Here is an 18,994-nt window from a genome sequence, read left to right as displayed (position 1 = left end):
TAACTTTCAATCTTCTCTGGCTTCTGGAATAATGCCAGAAGGTTGGAGAATTGCAAACATTATTCCCTTTTTGCAAAAAAAAACCTTGTAAATATCAGCCCGGAGATTGCAGACTTGTCAGGTTAATTTCAATAGTGGAGAATCTTCTTGAAGCAATTATTCAGAGAGCCTGGATTTCAGGGAAAATAGTGTTAAGTTTGAGTTCCTGAAGAGTTAACAGGGAGGGTTAATAAGGGGAAGGCTGTTGATGTGTTGTATGTGAACTCCCAAAGTATGTTCAACATTTTGCTAAATAAAAGACTTGAAGTTATAAGTCATGAAATAAGAGGGGTAGTGGCAAACTGGATAGGTTGAGGGATAGGAAATAGTGTTGGTTATTGGGTATTTTCTGGGCTGGTTCTGCACCCTCAGTTTGTTTATTGAAAGAAAGTAATAGCCACCAATAGAATGATTTGGCTGCCCATCCAAAGACACTTTTTCAAAATGGTGCTGACCACATTGTCATATTACTGAGGCAGTAAGTCTGCTGATTCCATTTTGAAGTGGATCCCGACCAGTTAATCCAGTCACAAAGTATGACATTTCACTCTAGTGTTTACTTCATTACTGTTAACTGCCCATAAATGAGATTTTATTCCATATTATATTAATTTGACCACCTACTTTCAAATTTCTTCCCTAGACATCACTACAGTGTATCCTCAGAAAATAGCAAGCAATGTGTCTACAGTTGAATGTGGTAAACAGAAATAATTTCAAACGAAACAATTGGAAAAATAAGTTTGTTCTTTTAAGGTACTTCTGAAACTCTATCACTTTGACCACATTTTAGTGGTCAATCATATTTTGTTTGATGTCCACTTTTTTATGCATGAGTATTTCCCTGCAAGCTGGCTTGAGACACTGCCTTATGTCCAAGCTGCCACATCCCATAAAACCAAGTTATACCAAATATTTGAACTTTATCGGTTAATGTTTCTAATATTGCCATACTGTCAATCAGTACTGCTCTACATAGCCTGCTCCTTTGTCCCACTATAATGCTACAAAGCAAAGTAAAATGTAGGTTAAATCTTTTAAGGTAATTGACAAATGAGCCACCAGGGAGGTGAGAATTATTTTTACATGTTAAGCAATGAGACCTGGAATGTGTTACCTTAACTCTGTCTGGAACCAGATTCAATATCAAATTTGTGAAGGAAGGTGGATAAATATGGGAAGGAGTAAAATTTACAGGATACTGGTAAAACGTGGGTGTGTGAAACCAGTTGGATATCTATTTGAAATGCTGGCATTGGCATATTGGTACTCTTTGCTGTATTCATGCAATCTACTCAAGCATTTGCAGCAACTGATGTAAAAATCCCAAATTGGAAAATTTGGGCTGATACAGAGAAGATTGCATTGACAAATACCAGATTGCACCCTCACGATTAATAGAATTTCCAGAAACTGTCTTTTTTTTTAAAATAAGAGCCTTCCCAAAAAAACTACTCATCACATTTATTAGTTTCTGAAAATTAAAAAACAAAAACTGAATTTTTTTTCATTTGAATTCGACATCTGAAAATTCCCAAGTAGGAAATTCAGTGCTTTTCCCAAATTTGACATTAAACTGGGAGACTGCCAAAATAATTCCATGTCCTATGTCAGGAGCACAAATCTTCCCATCTTTAATTTTTAAAAAAAAGTAATAATGACGGAAAGTCATTGTTTTTGATGTAAACTAGCTAAATAGTTGAACCATAATCTTGGTGTATGTACTTTAAGTGTAACTTTATATTTAGCAGTAATAATGTTGTATCTGTTCTTTTTAAACATAACTGTGAAGAAAGAGCTGGACTATTATGCACCAACCTAATAATGGTTTTCTTGCTGCGGTATTTCTATCCCAGCTCCTTGTGCATTGCATGTGAAATTTACACACCAGAATTGTTGCTTCAATTGGAATAGTCAATATACTTGAGATTTATTTCACAGATCATGAATTCAATGACTGCTGATTAGGGGATTGTTGCAAATGTTGGCAGAGAGATTATTTAGACCTTAAGACCATTAGACATAGCAGTAGAATTAGGCTTTATGGTCCATAGTTTGTTCCACCAATCAATCGTGGCTGATGTGCTTCTCAATCCTTTCTCTTGCCTTCTCTCTGTCTAACCCTTGATAAACTTATTTCTGTCTTAAATACACTCCAATGACTTAGCACCCTCAGCCTTCTGCAGCAATGAGTTCCACAACTTCACCATCCTCTTGCTGAAGAATTTCTTTCTCACCTTAGTTCTAAACAGTCATCCCCTCACTCGGACTTTTTCTTTGCGTTTTAACATACATTGGAGTCATAGAGGTGTACAGCCCAGAAACAGACCCTTTAGTCCAACTTGTCCATGCTGACCAGATGGCCCAACCCAATCTAGTCCCACCTGCCAGTACTCGGCCCATATCCCTCCAAACCCATTCTATTCATGTACCCATCCAGATGCCTTTTAAATGTTGTAGTTGTACTAGCCTCCATCACTTCCTCTGCCAGCTCATTCCATACATGTACCACCTGTGAAAAATTGCCCCTCGGATCTCTTTTATATCTTTCCCCTATCACCTTAAACCTATATCCTTTAGTTCTGGACTCCCTCCAACCCAGGGAAAAGACTTTGCCTATTTATTCTATCCATGCCCCTCATAATTTTGTAAACCTCTATAAGGTCACCTCTCCGCCTCCAACGCTCCAGTAAAAGCAGCCCTAGCCTATTCAACCTCTCCCAATAACTCAATTCCTCCAACCCTGGCAAAATCCTTGTAAATCTTTTCTGAACCCTTTTCAAGTTTCACAACATCTTTCCGATAGGAAGGAGACCAGAATTGCATGCAATGTTCCAATGGTGGCTAACCAATGTCCTGTACAACTGCAACATGACCTCCCAACTCCTGTACTCAATACTCTGACCAATAAAGCAAAGCATGCTAAACGCCTTCTTCACTATCCTATCTACCTGCGACTCCACTTTCAAGAAACTATGAACCTGCACTCCACGATCTCTTTGTTCAGCAACACTCCCTAGAGGAATAAGACAGTGCTATTTTCTGGGTCTGTAGATTGAAAGAAGCAAAAATGGCCTTTAGTTGAGTGATATGCTGCTCTTGTCGGATGTGGGCTTTTAGGGAGCACTTACGGGTTACTGGGGGTTATACCTGCAATAAATGCCATTGGTTGTAAATCCTATCAGATCGAATGGATCAGTTGGAGAGACAGAAACAATGGGGAATTTACAAGAGCAAGGGGATGTGATGGATGGCAGTTATAGGAAGAGGGAAGAGTCACAGATACAGTCACACAGACGATGGGTTAACTCCAAGAGAGGTAAGTAGTTGGTCCAAGAGTCTTCTGTGGCTATCCCCATTTCAAAAAGTATGCTGTCCTTGAAAATGTAGAGGGTGATGGATTCTCCAGTGAACATAGCACGAACAGCCAAATTTCTGGCATTGAGACTGGCTGTAATGTAATGTAACGTAATGCAATACGTTAGGTTCCAAGAGGTTGACTGTTGGGGGTCTCTTTAGCCCGAGGCACAGAGAAATGTTTGTGTCCAGCATGAAAAATCAGAATGGTGTGTTGCTTTCCTGGTGCTAGGATCAAGGATGTTTCAGATAGGGTGCAGAATGTTCTCAAGGGGGAAGAGGGGCCAGCAGGAGGTCACTGTATGCATTGGAACCAAAGACATAGGAAGGGAAAAGGTTGTGATTCCAAAGGGAGATTTCAGAGAGTTAGGCAGGAATTTAAAAAGGACGTCCTCGAGAGTAGTAATATCTAGATTACTCCTGGTGCTGTGAGCTAGTGAGGGCAGGAATAGGAGGATAGAACAGATGAATGCATGGGAGAAGGGTTCACATTTTTGGATCACTGGAATCTCTTTTGGGGTAGAAGTGACCTAAATTGGAAGGGAACTAATATATTGGCAGAGATAGTTACTAGAGATACTCAGGAGGATTTAAACTAGTAAGGTGGGGGGTGAGATCCTCCCTGGATAGTGAGGAAAGAGATCCATCGGAGACTGGTACAGTTGAGAACAAAGGCGCGTCAAACAGTCAGGGCAGGCAGAGACAAAGCTGAGAACAAGGTAGGACTAATAAATTAAACTGCATTTATTTCAATTCAAGAGGCCTAAAAGGGAAGGCAGATGAACTCAGGGCATGGTTAGGAACATGGGACTGGGATATCCATAGCAGTTACAGAAACATGGACAGGACTGGCAGCTTAATGTTCCAGGATACAAATGCTATAGGAAGGACAAAGGGAGGCAAGAGAGGAGGGGGAGTGACCTTTTTGATAAGGGATAGCATTACAGCTGTACTGAGGGAGGATATTCCTGGAAATGCATCCAGGGAGGTTGAGTGGAACTGAGAAATAAGAAAAGGATGATGACCTTATTGGGATTGTATTGTTGACCCCCTAATAGTCAGAGGGAAATTGAGAAACCAATTTGTAAGGAGATCTGTTATCTATAAGAATAGTAGGGTGGTTATGGTAGGGGGTTTTAAAACATGAGGGTGGAACCCAGGGAGGTAGTGAGGAAAGAGATCAACCAGAAACTGGTACAGTTGAGAACAAAAGCGAGTCAAACAATCTTACTAGTTGAAATCCTCCTGAGTGGCTCTTGCAAATCTCCCTGCCAGTGTATTTCCAAACATAGACTGGGACTGCCATAGTGTTGAGGGTTTAGATGGAGAGGAATTTGCATGTACATGGATGTACTTACTAGAGAAGGTGCAAAACTTGATCTACTCTTGGGAAATAAGGCAGAGCATGTTACTGAGGTGTCAGTAGGGGATCATGTTGGGGCCAGCGACCATAATTCTATTCGTTTTAAAATAGTGATGGAAAAGGATAGACCAGATCTAAAAGTTGAAGTTCTAAATTGGAGAAAGGCTGATTTTGACGGTATTAAGAAAGAACTTTCAAAAGCTGATTGGGTGCAGATGTTTGCAGGTTAAGGGATGGTTGGAAAATGGGAAGCCTTCAAAGAGTCCAGAGAAAGTATATTCCTGTTAGGGTGAAAGGAAAGGCTGGGAGGTATAGGGAATGCTGGATGACTAAAGAAATTGAGGGTTTGGTTAAGGGGAAAAAAAGGAAGCATATGTCAGTTATAGACAGGATAGATCAAGTGAATCCTGAGAAGAGTATAAAGGCAGTAGGAGTATACTTGAGAGGGAAATCAGGAGGACAAAAAGGAGACATGAGATAGCTTTGGCAAATAGAATAAAGGAGAATCCAAAGGGTTTTTACAAATACATTAAGGGCAAAACGGTAACTAAGGAGAGAATAGGGTCCCTCAAATATCAGCAAGGTGGCCTTTGTGTGGAGCCACAGGAGATGGGGGAGATACTAAACTAATATTTTGCATCAGTATTTACTATGGAAAAGGACATAAGATATAGAAGGTAGGGAAATAAATGATGACATCTTGAAAAATATCCACATTATAGGAGGAAGTGCTGTCTTGAAATGCGTGAAAGTGGATAAATCCCCAGGACCTGATCAGGTGTACCTTAGAACTCTGTGGGAAGCTAGGGAAATGATTGCTGGGCCCCTTAGAGATATTTGTATCATTGATTGTCACAGGTGAGGTGCCGGAGGACTAGAGCTTAGCTAACGTAGTGCCACTATTAAAGAAGGGTGGTAAGGACAAGCCAGGGAACTATAGACCAGTGAGCCTGATGTCGGTGGTGGGCAAGTTGTTGGAGGGAATCCTGAGGGACAGGATATACATGTATTTGGAAAGGCAAGGACTAATTAGGGACAGTCAACATAGCCTTTTGCATGGGAAATCATGTCTCACAAACTTGATTGAGTTTTTTGAAGTAGTAGCAAAGAGGATTGAGGGCAGAGTGGTAGATGTGATCTATATAGACTTCAGTAAGGTGTTCGACAAGGTTCCCCATGGGAGACTAGTTAGCAAGATTAGATCTCATGGTGTATTGTCATATCTAGCCTTAACTATTCCATTGCATTCCTGGCCTCCCTCCTGTGTTGTAAGCTCAGAAAACTTGAGGTCATCCAAAATTCTGCTTCCTGCGTCCTAATCTACACTGAGTCTTATTCATCCAAGACTCCTCTACTCACTGGCACCTGGTAAAGTGATTACTCCATTTTTAAATTCTCATCGTCTGTCCTCCTATATTGATTGTCATCATTGCCCACAACCTTGTTTAGTTCTGGGCTTTTGGGCACCCTGATTTCAATTACTTCACCGTTTGGCTCTGCTTTCAGTTGCCTAGAATTTCTAAATACCATCTCTCCTTCACATTTTAAAAAGTCCTTAAAACATATCTACTTTGTCCACACACCTGGTTACCTAGCCTCATCTCATTTGCTGAATGCATTCTAGTGAAGTGTTTTCAGATGCTCTATTATGCTGCACCTGCTACATTGTTCCTATGTGTTGCTGAATTTGCCCACCTACTAATATTACCTTCCAGTAGAAATTGGTACGTCTTTTATCATCTTGAGATGAAGTACCTTGAAACATTAATTTCTGTTGTAATTTGAAACAACATGGCAGGTAATTTGGATGCTCTGTTCGCAAGCTGCGTTGATACCAGGAGAATGCCTCTGCTTCTGTTTGATAACTTATGGCCAACTGAAAGGATAGAAGCTTCCTTCAGTGCCATCTCATTCAAGAAAAAAACACCTTTCAAGCAGATGGCAATCTCTCAGTATTATAACAAGAATAGATTGTGTATGCATGTTTTTGGAATTGAGCTTGAATATACTCTGATTAGCTCTGAGAAATGTTCTTTTAGCAATTTGTTAGAGCTGGATGTATCAGTGGATTGGAGTCTGATCAAAGTGATATCTTTTCAAAAAGTGGCACAGATCTAACCTGACAGTACTGCATGTGTTAATGGTTAAGTGAATAAATTGGGTGTGTATGGACATATATAAAAAATTGTCACATGAATTCCATTTGCCCATTTTGTTCTCAAGGAGGCTACAGAGAAACAACAAACATATTTTGTAGTTCTTATATTCGTTCATGAGATGTGAGCTGCCTTCTCGAGTCCCTGTTGTTTGCTGTTGGTAGACTCTCAATGTCATTAGGGAGGGAGATACAGGATTTTGACCCAGTGACAGTGAAGGAATGATGATATTTCCAAGTCAGGGTGTTGAGTGGCTTAGAAGGGAACTTGCAGGTGGTGGTGTTCCTGCTGCTCTTGTCTTTTTAGTTGGAAGTGGCCATCGGTTTGAAAGGTGCCATTATAAATCTGTTCCTGGAGTGCATCTTGTAGATGGTGTACACTGTAGATGGTAGCAAAACACTGTTGCTACTGAACACAGTAGTGGAAGGGATGAATATTTGTTACTGTGTGCCAATCAAGTGGGCTTTTTAATGTTGAATTTGCACATATTCAGGCAAGTGGAGAGTATTCCATCACTCTTGACTTGTGACTTGTAGATGTTGGACAGGCTTTAGACAGTCAGAAGGTGCGATACTGCAGGATTTTGAGCCTGTGACCTGCTCTTGTAGCCACAATACTTGTATGGATAGCCCAGCTCCGTTTCTGGTCAGTGGTATGCCTGTGACAGTGCAGAATCCAGTGGTGATAATGGCCCCCTGATATTCAGTAGCATTAACAAGTTCTGTCTTCTGAGAAATGGGTCATTGTCTGGCACTTTGTGAATATTACTTGGCACTTATCAGCCCAAATCTGGATACTGTCTATGCCTTGCTGCATTTGAACATGGACTGCATGAGATTCTAAAGAGCCAAATGACGGTGAATGTTGTGCAATTATCAGTGAACATCCCACTTCTGCCTTTACAATGGTCAGAAGATCATTGAAGCAGCTAGAAATGATGTGCTTAGGACATTTACACAGAGGAACTCCTGCAGAGATTTCCAGGAGCTGAAATGAATGACCACAACAATTTTCCTTCGTGCCAGATATGGTACAGGTGTCATCAGTGATTAATTTAATGATGGGGCTTTTTTTAGTATGTCTTAATGGATGACAGTAATCACATTCGTTAACTGTGAGTCAGATTTGTAGTGAATTGGTACTGTGTATGGTCTTAAATAATATGATGCGGTGGTGCTGATATTGGACTGGGGTGGATAAAGTGATAAATCACAACCAGGTTATAGTCCAACAGGTTTATTTGGAAGTTGAAAGCTTGTACTTCCAAATAAACCTTCTGGACTGTAACCGTGTCGTACGATTTTTAACTTTAATATGACTTGGATATAGCAGTCGTGACAATGCTATCACTTGGAAAAAAAAATTTGTCCTTGGGTTTTTTTGGAGAGGTTATAAAAGCAGAGGTATTGAAGAGTCTAGTTTAACAATGGGAGGGGAGTGATCAGTTCTCCCAGTTCATTTTTTTTCTAGTTTCCATTTAGCTGTAAGACTTACAAGATGTGTGATTCCAGATGTGGTAGCTGTCTGGAATGCTCTTCCCCAGAGGCCAGTGGAGGCCCAGTCTCTGAATTCATTTAAGAAAGAGTTAGCTAGAGCTCTCTAGGATAGTGGAATCAAGGGTTATGGAGATAAGGCAGGAACAGGAGACTGATTAAGGATAATCAGCCATGATCATATTGAATGGTGGTGTAGGCTTGAAGGGCAGAATGGCCTCCTACTGCACCTATTGTCTATTGTCCAGGAAAGTTGCAAGCTTCACTAAAGGATTCCTCTGACTTTATCTGAAATCTCTTTCTGGGTATTGTTCCATTCTGCCTGTAAGAATCTGTTTGAATTTACCTTTTTGCCAAGGAACGTGTTATGGGATGTTACTATATTGGAACAGTTAATTGGTAATAGTTATTGTATTTGGTTGATTAAGTTTTCAATAGTTAAATTCTAAGTTCCACTTTTGTTCGTGTTTCAACTGTTGTGATTAAATAAGTCCTGTTTTGCTTAAAGCCAAGTGGTTTGACCAGTTGCAGCACATCTGGAATACCCATTTCACATCTGTCTTTAAATTGAGAAAAAGTTAGGGTCTAAGCTACCTTCTTTTAAAATGTTTTGAGGGAATTTGGCCTTGTCCGTGACACACTGTTTCAATAATTTTCTTTTTACAGATCTCGGAGATCTATGTGGGTGGAGAATCAGGTGACATGTCAGCTAAGGAGAAACTATTACTTTGGACGCAGAAATTGACAGAAGGTTACTCTGGGTTAAAATGCTCCAATTTCACCTCTAGCTGGAGTGATGGAAAAGTATTCAATGCCATCATCCATAAGTACAGGTGAATTAATGCGATCGAATTGCCCAAATATAGTTTTGACTTTCTCCACTTTTTTTCTTTGTTCATATATAATTCAAATAATCCACTTCAACATTTCCAATCCCTGAAAAAGTTTTATATGTCAGATGTGACTGTTACTTGATTGGACTTGTTACATTTTAAAAAAGAATGTTAATTATGACTTATATTTTGTAATTAATTTCAGTGTATTGATGTCAATTTGATACTTGGTTTTGCAGACCAGACCTCATTGACATGGAAAAAGTTGCACTTCAGAGCAATCAGGAGAATTTGGAGCAAGCCTTTGCTGTTGCTGAAGCACTTGGTGTTACAAGACTGTTGGATCCAGAAGGTAGGCTGTAAATAGTTATAGAGACTACACTGTACAAGAAAAGTGTTTCTGCCATATAATACGTGCATTATTATTGTTCATCTGAGTATGAAATCGACTAAAGATGGATAAAATGTTCAGAGTCTGCATAATGTCAATTAGATTTAAAATATTTTTCAAGCATTATATCATAACACTTTTTTTTTAGCTGATGGTGTTTTCCCAAGATGTATTCCTATGTTTTGAAACTGCAATGCTTGTAACAAGGTGAATGCTTGAGTTTCTATTTCCCCTGCTCTTGAAAAAAAGGACTATAGTTCTGCTACTGGCATAGTACGGTGATTCAAAAACCTTTTGTCATATAAGTATATGATGCCAACCAGGTGTTGAGTAGGCATCTGCCACCATCTCCATTTTCCAACTGGGTTGATAGAACTCACATTGCTTAAAGTGATAGAGGAAAACAACTGGGTGGTCTGATAAGATGCTTGTATCATAAACACAATGTAATTTAGTACATGAGCGCAATCGAGCATAAGCTAAACATTAATAAGATCATTAATGTTACTAAGAGAGGAAACCCAAGTGGCAGGTCTACCTTTATTTTAATGTTTTTATTTAAACTATTTTTCTAATCAATCAGTTCAGATGTTATTCCACACCTCTAGAGCAGAAGTGACTTGAACCCAGACCTCCTGGTCCAGAGGTAGGAATGCTATCCCTGCACCACAAGTGACACTCCAGCTCTGCCTTTCTTGAGATCCTGAACTGTCCTGCATTTCACACCCATGTCCTTATGATACAGTTAGATTGGGTGGAACTTAATGCAACCTTCAACACATTGTTTCAGAACCATTCCTTCATAACAAAAACTTGGGCCAATAATCGAGAAAACAGGTATTCAGTTCCAACAACAATACTTTGAGCATCTGAATTCATAGAAGAAATTTTATAGAAGAAATGGGGGAAAAATAAGGCTTAGTCAATAAAAGTGACTATTGTAAAGGACGTATCTTTCTATTCTTCTGTATTTTTGATTGTGGACTCAAGTGGGAAGGGTTTAGTGCACTTTTTATAAGTAAGTTATCAAAATTGTGTAACTGGTGCTTTAATTTGTCACTTTTATTGAAGGAAATGGGAGAGGTTGGTTGCAGATGAGCTGGCATCAGGTAGTGTTTGCAAAGTGAGATTTGACTCTCAGCAAATAACTGGTTTATGGAGGTGTGATCAGCTGTGGATGACAGAGGCCATTTGTGTGCCATCAACTATGTTTTGGTTCTGTAGCTAAACAACTTGCAGGTGTGAACGGTGTTAGCAGAATCCTTCAGACCTGTGGAAGGGGAGGTGGTGTATTTCTCTGCAGTAGAGAATACTTGAAACCTGAAGAAAACCAGCTTATTTTTCCCTTGCCAGTTACTGTAAACTGTTATTTTTGGCAAATAAATTAATGACTTTATCATTTGTAAACCTGTTGTCTGTGCCTCTTGCAAGGAAATGGAAAATGCCTGGAGAAGAGAGATTGAAGAATAGCAATCCTGGCAAATAAAAGGATCAGGGACTGTTGATTATTTACTGGAGACAGGAACTATTGAGCTCCCCCCTTCTCAAACTGCTTTCCCTTCTATCAATAACAATTTTTTCTTCATTGCTCTCTGTCTGTGTGTGTGTGTAGGAGAGTTACATGTTGACAGTTCGCAATAGTTTGCCTGTAAAATGAATCTACTTAAGTACAGAAACCTGGTCAGTATTTTGAGTCAACTTGTGGCTAAAAAGGCAGATCAATTAAGGAATTTTGTATTTCAATTGAATGTTTAACTTTGGGAATAATAAGGCTTTATTTCCAGTGTGCTATCCTGTTGCGATATGACCCCCCAGAAGGAAACCTGCTGACTTTAACTCAGGCTGACATAGCTGTGACTCCAGTGCCACATCACTGTGGTTGGTTTTCTTTCATTGTAAAGATGTACTTTATTTGTAAATCTTTAGGGAGATGCATAGATACTAAAACAGTTCTGTACGACTTTGCACATCAATAAAAACAAACCTTGGATCTGACATTCCCTGCATTATGCAGGACACGATTTACATACATTGGAGGCAACAAGAGAGTGACAACTGTATCAAACCCTTATTGTTCTTTGGCAGAAAGACCTTAGACAGTGGTCTTTCCCCTCTGTGCCTTGGTGGCAGCAGTGAAAGCTTTAGTGCATCCCTCAGTATGTCATCCTGGACCTTGGAGCATGCCAGTCTACAACATTCAGTTGAGGTCATCTCTTTGCACCAACAACATTTGAACAGACCAAAGAGAGTCTTTCACCGGGTTGGTGGACCTCCAGGCATAGTCAATGTTTGTCTGTATGTTGTGGGGAACAGATCATAGAGCACAGAGTCCTGCATCATGGAGCTGCTCAGATGAACCTCAGTAAAATCACTGCATCTCTCTTCAGACCTTCTTTGCATAGGCAGATCCTACAAGGAAATGTGTGACAATTTTTAATGACTGTTTTAAATGAGTTGTGGTAGGATAAGTGTACACAGACACACATCAAAGGAAGCAGTGTGCAGAGGCAAAGGTCTCCATGTCTCCATGAAGAATCTGATGGGCAGTGCCCTTCGCACCATAAGCCATCACCTGCACCTTGGTGCTTGTTTTCAAATTCCAGCAATGAGGAATTCTGCCAAATGACTTTGACAGTCTGCTCAAGGAGCCACACAACAGGATCAGCCTTCTTGTTTTCTCAGTGTCTTGAGGATTCTACATGCTGACCACTCCCTGATACACTTGTAGGCAAAGATGTTTTCCTTTACAAGTTTTTCCACAAGGTACAGCTGATAGAGTGGTCAACGACTTGGAGCGTTCTGTGATACCAATGCCAGACCCATTCTTCCTAACACCGGGGACAGGTAGAACCTCCGTACGTAGTGACACTTGGTGTTTGTGTACCAAGGGCAAAGGTGAGGATTGCAGATGCTGGAGATCAGAGTCTAGATTAGAGTGGTGCTAGAAAAGCACAGCAGGTCAGGCAGCATCTGAGGAGCAGGAAAAGCAGAAGGGCTTTTGCCCCGCACATCTATTTTCCTGCTTCTCGGATGCTGCCTGACCTGCGCTTTTTCAGAACCACTCTAATTCTAGTTTGTGTACCAAGGGTCTATGCACAGCCTGATACAGCCACACACCAGGGTGGCCATATTCTTCCCCTCCTTAGCTGAAACTTTGTACATGGTGTTCCTGTAAACTTGGTCTATTTTTGGCCTCCAGATGAAATGGAAGATGGCTCAGGTGATTGCAATGGTGCAGGTTCAGGGAATGGGCCAGACCTGCGCCACATATAAGAATACTCACTACCTCCGGTTTAATTTTAATTTAATTTTCATTTTAACTTAAGTTTTAATCTTGTTATCTAGTCCACCATTTGAAACCTTGCTGAGTGCCTTATTATTATATAACTGACCAGGTTTTTACCCACAATGAAAAGGGAGCAGTGCTCCCATCTGCACAGTTTCTGTCTCACCTAGACTATGTCTTGGCATATCTTGCACTTGATACCTAATAGTCACCCGATGTAGCCCAGCTGGCCTCTGTTATGTCAAAAATAATCTTTTAGAAGGAAAATACCCACCACCACTTTCTTAGAACGGCTGGGAATAAGCCATAAGTCCTGACATCAGTTTCCTCATTTTCCCTCTCCCCACCTTATCCCAGATCCAACCTTCCAATTTGGCACCACCCTCTTGAACTGTCTTACGTGTACATCTTCCTTCCACCACCCTCTGACCGATCACCATCATCTCCTACCTTTTGCATTCTCCTACTATTGCATTCCCATCTACCTTCCCCCAGCAATCCCCCACCCATTTATCTCTCAGCACTCCTTGGGCCACCCCCTCATTCCTGTTGAAGAACTCATGCTCAAAATGTCGCCTTTCCTGCTCTCCTCAGATGCTGCCTGACCGGCTGTGCTTTTCTAGTATCGCACTTTTTGACTCTGATGTCCAGCAGCTGCAGTCCTCACTTCCTCCTTTGTAGTGACAGCCATGTTCTGAGAATAAGAATATAATTAGATACCATAGTCCTCTCATGTATGAAGCGTATTTTATGTAATGTCTGCAACTATCTGAGTACTGTTTTAAAGAGAACCTACTGAATCTGCTTTTAGGCTATCAATTATGAGTTGTTGGCCTTGTTCTTGAGGGAAGTAACAGAGTTATTTTTTTCAGATGTTGATGTTCCATCTCCGGATGAGAAGTCAGTCCTCACTTATGTCTCCTCCATATATGAATCATTCCCAAAGGTCCCAGAAGGAGGTGAAGGTGTCAATGCAAATGTAAGTCTTCAAACTTTCCAACTTGTAGCTTAGCATTGTATTACAATGTATTACATTGCAAATGCAGACTAAACCAGAGCTGCTGACGTGAAAATGGCTAAATACTTTAGCTGATAGATAAAACAGTGCAATGCAATCTTTTTTTTTGCACAGTTATGGGGTTTATTCAAAGTTACCTGGAAATGGACTTTTTAAACACCTTCCATATCAAAATTCAGTTTCATTAATAAATTACTCATGATAAATTCATAATTATTTCCTATTCAGAAGGAGACCATCCCATCCATGCAAACCCCTTGCAAATCAATCCTATCAGTCTAACTCTCCAACTCTATCCCTGCATCCTTGCAATGCTATTGCGCTCAAGTGCCCAACCAATTTCGCTCTTGTCAAAGTTGAATACCAAGCAACTTTGTGAAACCTGGAAACTTGGCATTTAGCCATGGATTGCAGTGTCGCTGGCTGGCCAGCATTTATTACCTGTCCCTAGTTACCCTAGGTGGTGGTAAGCTGCCTTTGTTAAGACACTGCAGTCCATGTGCTGTTGGTTCACCCACATTGTCCTTAGGGAGGGAACGCTAGGATTTTGACTCCAGGATTTTTGACTTAATTCTTGTTGTATTTCTAAGTGTTCTTAGAAATATAACAATAACTACTTTATCAATTATCCTATTTTAACAATGTGTCAATCTGTTAAAGAACTTCAGGAAGGGTCAGAATTATTTATTGCGTGGAGGCATAGAGCTGTGCAGCACAGAAACTGACCCTTCAGTCTAACTCATCCATACCGACCAGATATCCTAAATTAATCTAGTCCCATATGCCAGCACTTGGCCCATATCCCTCTAAACCCTTCCTATTCATATACCCACCCTTTTAAATGTTGTTGTACCCACTTCCTCTGGCAGTTCATTCTATGCACACACCACTCTGTGTGGAAAAGTTGTCCCTTAGGTACCTTTTTAAATCTTTGCCCTCTTACCTTAAACCTCTGTCATCTAGTATTGATTCCCTTACCCTGCGGAAAAGACCTTGACTATTCACCCTATCCATACCCTTCATGATTTTATAATCTTTCAAGAGGTCGCCACTCAGCCTCCGACACTCCAGGGAAAATAGCCCCAACCTAGTTATCCTCCAAACCTGGCAATAGCCTTGTAAATTCTCTAACCCTTTCAAGTTTCACAATATATTTCCTTTGGCAGGGAGACCTGAACTGAATGTAGTATTCCTAAAGTGGCCTAACTAATATCCTGTAAGCAACCACATGATCTCCCAACTCCTATACGCAAAAAACTGACCAATAAAGGCGTGTACCAAAAGCTGCTTTCACTGTCCTGTCCACCTGCGACTCCACTTGCACTCTAAGGTCTCTTTATTTGGCAACATGCCTCAGGACCTTACCATTAAGTATAGAAGTCCTGCCCTGATTTGCACTACTGAAATGTAGTACCTCACATTTATCTAAATTAAACGCCATCTGGCCAAGGTCCCAGTGTGCTCTGAAGTAACCTTCACTATGCACTACACCACCACTTTTGGTGTCATCTGAAAACTTACTAACCATACCTCAGATGTTCGCATCCAATCATTTATAGAAATGACAAAAAGAAGTGGACCCAGACTGATTCTTATGTCACAGGTCTCCAGTTCAAAAAACAACTCTGCACTACTACCCTCTGTCTCCTACCTTTGAGTCAATTTTGTATCCAAATAGCTAGTTCTCCTTGTGTTCCATGTGATCTAACCTTGTTAACCTGTCCACCATGCAAAACCTTGTCGAGTGCCTTACTATCATATAACTGTTGACGTTTATGGCACAGAATGAAGCTATCCAACGTATAATACCTTTTCTAGACAAATCCAAAGTCTGTTCTACTTCCCTGCTACTTTCCTAGAGTCTTGTGTCTTCCAATGCTTCAAACATTTATTAAGACTTCCCTCAAAAGATGCATTAGTCTCCACTTCAGTCAGATCATTTGGTAAAGCATTTCATTCTTCAATCAAATTTCTATGTAAAGAAATTTCACCTGATATTTCTCCACATACTGTGTTAAATTGATAATCCCACATTGCTAACTCCCAAATAACACAAAATTAATCCTTCTGTGTTCACTATTAAAACTGTTCAATTTTAGAAGTCTGTATGCGTGCCCTTTTTCAACTTGTGTCTGCTACAACTACTGCATCCCATCACTAGTACAACTTGTTAACTCTGTACATTGTTGGGCTTTTGCCCTTTTTTATGATCAATCATCCAAAAATTGCACAGTATTCTGTGACCTAATAAATATTTGTGTATAAATCCATGATTTCTACTTTATTCTATACACTATGCTGCATGTGTGAAATCCAACATTCCTTTGTTTATTCTCTTTACATACCTGCACTTTCAGGGAAATACCTATTTCAACTCTTAGTCATTCAGTGTTCATTCTCAACATTTCATGTCATAATGTTGATTCTGCATTTTTTTTGTATTGCCTAACTCTTAGCATTTAAGTTGCATTTGCCATTTGTCTACCAGTACTTCTCACCTGTGTACCCTCTCCTAAAGTTGATTAACAGTATCGCTTACTCTAAATATTTTATTTTCGTGTGAGCGAAGTTCAAAATTCATTTCTTCTGTCCAAGTTCAGCCCTTCTATGTATAACAAGATTGCAAGAGAGCCCAGCCCTTCCTTTTTTGGGGTGGAGTACAGCTGACTCTGTTCCAGTCAGGGCAAACAATCTATGCTCAATCATTGTTTAATGACTGGTTGTTTGAAACTTTGTATCCATAATACTCTGCTTCTTATCACCTAATATGTCTGAACTTCTCCAAGGAAACTCTTGGCATGCTTTATCAAATGCTTTTCTGAAAATGTTATATGCACCATGCCTGCTATTTCTTTATTTGACTCATCTTCAATAACACCTAAATTGTCAAATTTGCCATTCAAAAGTTTGAACTCCCTGCCCTTGATTTTGTTTTCTGTATTTCTAACTCTTTAGTCATTTGATTACCACTTATTGATGATAAATATTTAACTATGACTATATGGTTTATCCTCCTTCCTTTCAGAAGAAGGATTTTACAGCAGCTACTCTGTCCTTCCTTAGTTAAGGAAGATTGAAAATTTATGGCCATAGATCCTGCTGCTTTCTGTTTGTTTGTCAAGCCGTATAAACAGCTGCATAAAATTAATAGTGTTGCCATTAATAGCAATAAACAGCTCCAGACTGAAGTAAGAACTGGATACTTTGGTTTGAGTTTATTAAATGATTGTCACTTGTCCATTTGTCAGAAAGTGGTGTAGGTGGCACACATACTAACTAAAATTAATTTTCTATCGCAGAATTGTGCATCACAGAAGAAGTATATTCAGCTCAGGATTATGGTTTTTTTCGAAGTTGTCGTCAACTCATTGTTCTATCTATAAAGATTTATGCACATGAACAGCCAGGTTTCTGCCCTCTTTTTATAAACTAAATAGTACAATTTTAGTCCTTTATCACAAACTTTTCCGAAATGCATCACTTGATACTAGCCTACATCAAATTTTACCGACCATATATATTCACATTTTAACTGTGTACTTCAGAAGTCTGTCCTCCATCTTATCTATACTTCCAAGTTTTAAGTCATTAGTAAACTCTACATTTTACCGACTGTACCCAAAATCTTATTGTTAACATATGTCAAAAAAAAACATGGTTCGCATTGTTGTTGAATTGATTAGTTAAGTATTCTAATTGATGTGAATCATCATTTAGGCTCTTCTGATTATTGTTACTGTTTTTTCTCTCCAGGAGGTTGATTCTAAGTGGCAGGAATACCAGAATAAAGTAAACTACCTCTTCCAGTGGATCAGGCAGCATATCACACTGATGTCTGATAAAGCTTTTCCACACAATCCTGTAGAACTTAAGGTGAATATTAACATCTTCCTGCTGTGTCATTTATAATATTGAACTGGGCAACCATTTCGTATTTAAATGAATCCAGATGGCAACAGTATGTTTTCTTCTGATTCATAATGTGGACACCAGCTTGCTGCAAATATAAATTGAAGAATAGCACACTATATGCAGCCCAGTACTTGTGCTATCAGTAAGTAGAATAACTGCCATATTTCAGTTGATGAAACAAAGCTGAAATTGCTGGAGAAACTCAGCAGGTCTGGCAGCACCTTTTGGAGAGGAGGCAGAATCGATGTTTCAGGTGCAATACTATAGAGTCTAGGGCAGTCTCCTTTCGAAGAAGGGTCAATGGACTCAAAACATTGACTTTGCTTTTTGTCACAAATGCTGCCAGACCCGCTGAGTTTATCCAGGCATTTCTATTTTTATTCCAGATTTCCAGTATCTGCAGTTCTTTGTTCCTTTCCCCAGTTGATGGATTTCAGATGTATTGGAAGTGAAGTGATTTTCGAATTTGACTTTGGTTTAAAATAATTAATTTATCTTTAAACTATTTTAATTTATTTTGACATGTATTAAGCTCTTGTCTGATTTAAGGGACTAAAGTTAAATTCATGGCTTATTTAATGAATTTTACTAGTTCTAGGTGGAAAATGTTTGATGCAATACTGGAATCTTGACTGCCCAATTTTGGAAAGGGGAACAAAAGTGAAAACAAAAAGTGGGACTCCATGAAAATCCTCTTGGAAATGAATTAATCTTAGTCATATAGGCCATAGAGTAGTTAGTTATACCTTTTTTGGTTGAGGGGGAAAGTTGATTGTGGGAGTAGTTGTGGCAAAACTGTAAAGGTATATTTGTGGGATTTTTATATATAATAGCATATTTTTCTGCAAATCGGTGAAATGATGCAGCAAAGTCTTTGGATTCTGTCATGTAAGCTTGAACTAACGATTCATTTCTCTTTCTTTTCCCCAGGCACTTTATAATGAATATGTACATTTTAAAGAAACTGAAATACCAGCAAAAGAAGCAGAAAAGGCACAAATACAACATTTATATAAATTATTTGAGGTAAGATGTTGGGGACTAGAAATTGGATTGAGCATAAATCAAAAGGCTGACCCAGGAAATTACGGAAGAGTCAGCCTGACATCTGTGGTGGGTGGGATGGTGGGGGAGGATGTTATTGGA

At 39.6% G+C, this 18,994-nt stretch overlaps 1 protein-coding gene across 22 annotated transcripts in view; it reads left to right on the top strand.

Moving 5' to 3' along the window:
- The window catches only part of macf1a (microtubule actin crosslinking factor 1a), a 599,180-nt gene that overhangs the window by 298,110 nt on the left and 282,076 nt on the right, over positions 1-18,994 (top strand). For all 22 annotated transcript variants that reach the window (XM_072548450.1, XM_072548451.1, XM_072548439.1 and 19 more), the window contains 5 exons: positions 9,075-9,241; positions 9,481-9,593; positions 13,791-13,897; positions 17,690-17,809; positions 18,779-18,874. In XM_072548450.1, the coding sequence (XP_072404551.1) occupies positions 9,075-9,241; positions 9,481-9,593; positions 13,791-13,897; positions 17,690-17,809; positions 18,779-18,874 (603 nt within the window). The remainder of the gene's footprint in view (positions 1-9,074; positions 9,242-9,480; positions 9,594-13,790; positions 13,898-17,689; positions 17,810-18,778; positions 18,875-18,994) is intronic.

Source organism: Chiloscyllium punctatum, chromosome 27 (genome assembly GCF_047496795.1).
Source record: "Chiloscyllium punctatum isolate Juve2018m chromosome 27, sChiPun1.3, whole genome shotgun sequence".
Classification (NCBI taxonomy): domain Eukaryota; kingdom Metazoa; phylum Chordata; class Chondrichthyes; order Orectolobiformes; family Hemiscylliidae; genus Chiloscyllium; species Chiloscyllium punctatum.
The sequence above is the reverse complement of the archived record's forward strand: the minus strand, read 5'-3'. Positions and strand labels throughout refer to the sequence as shown.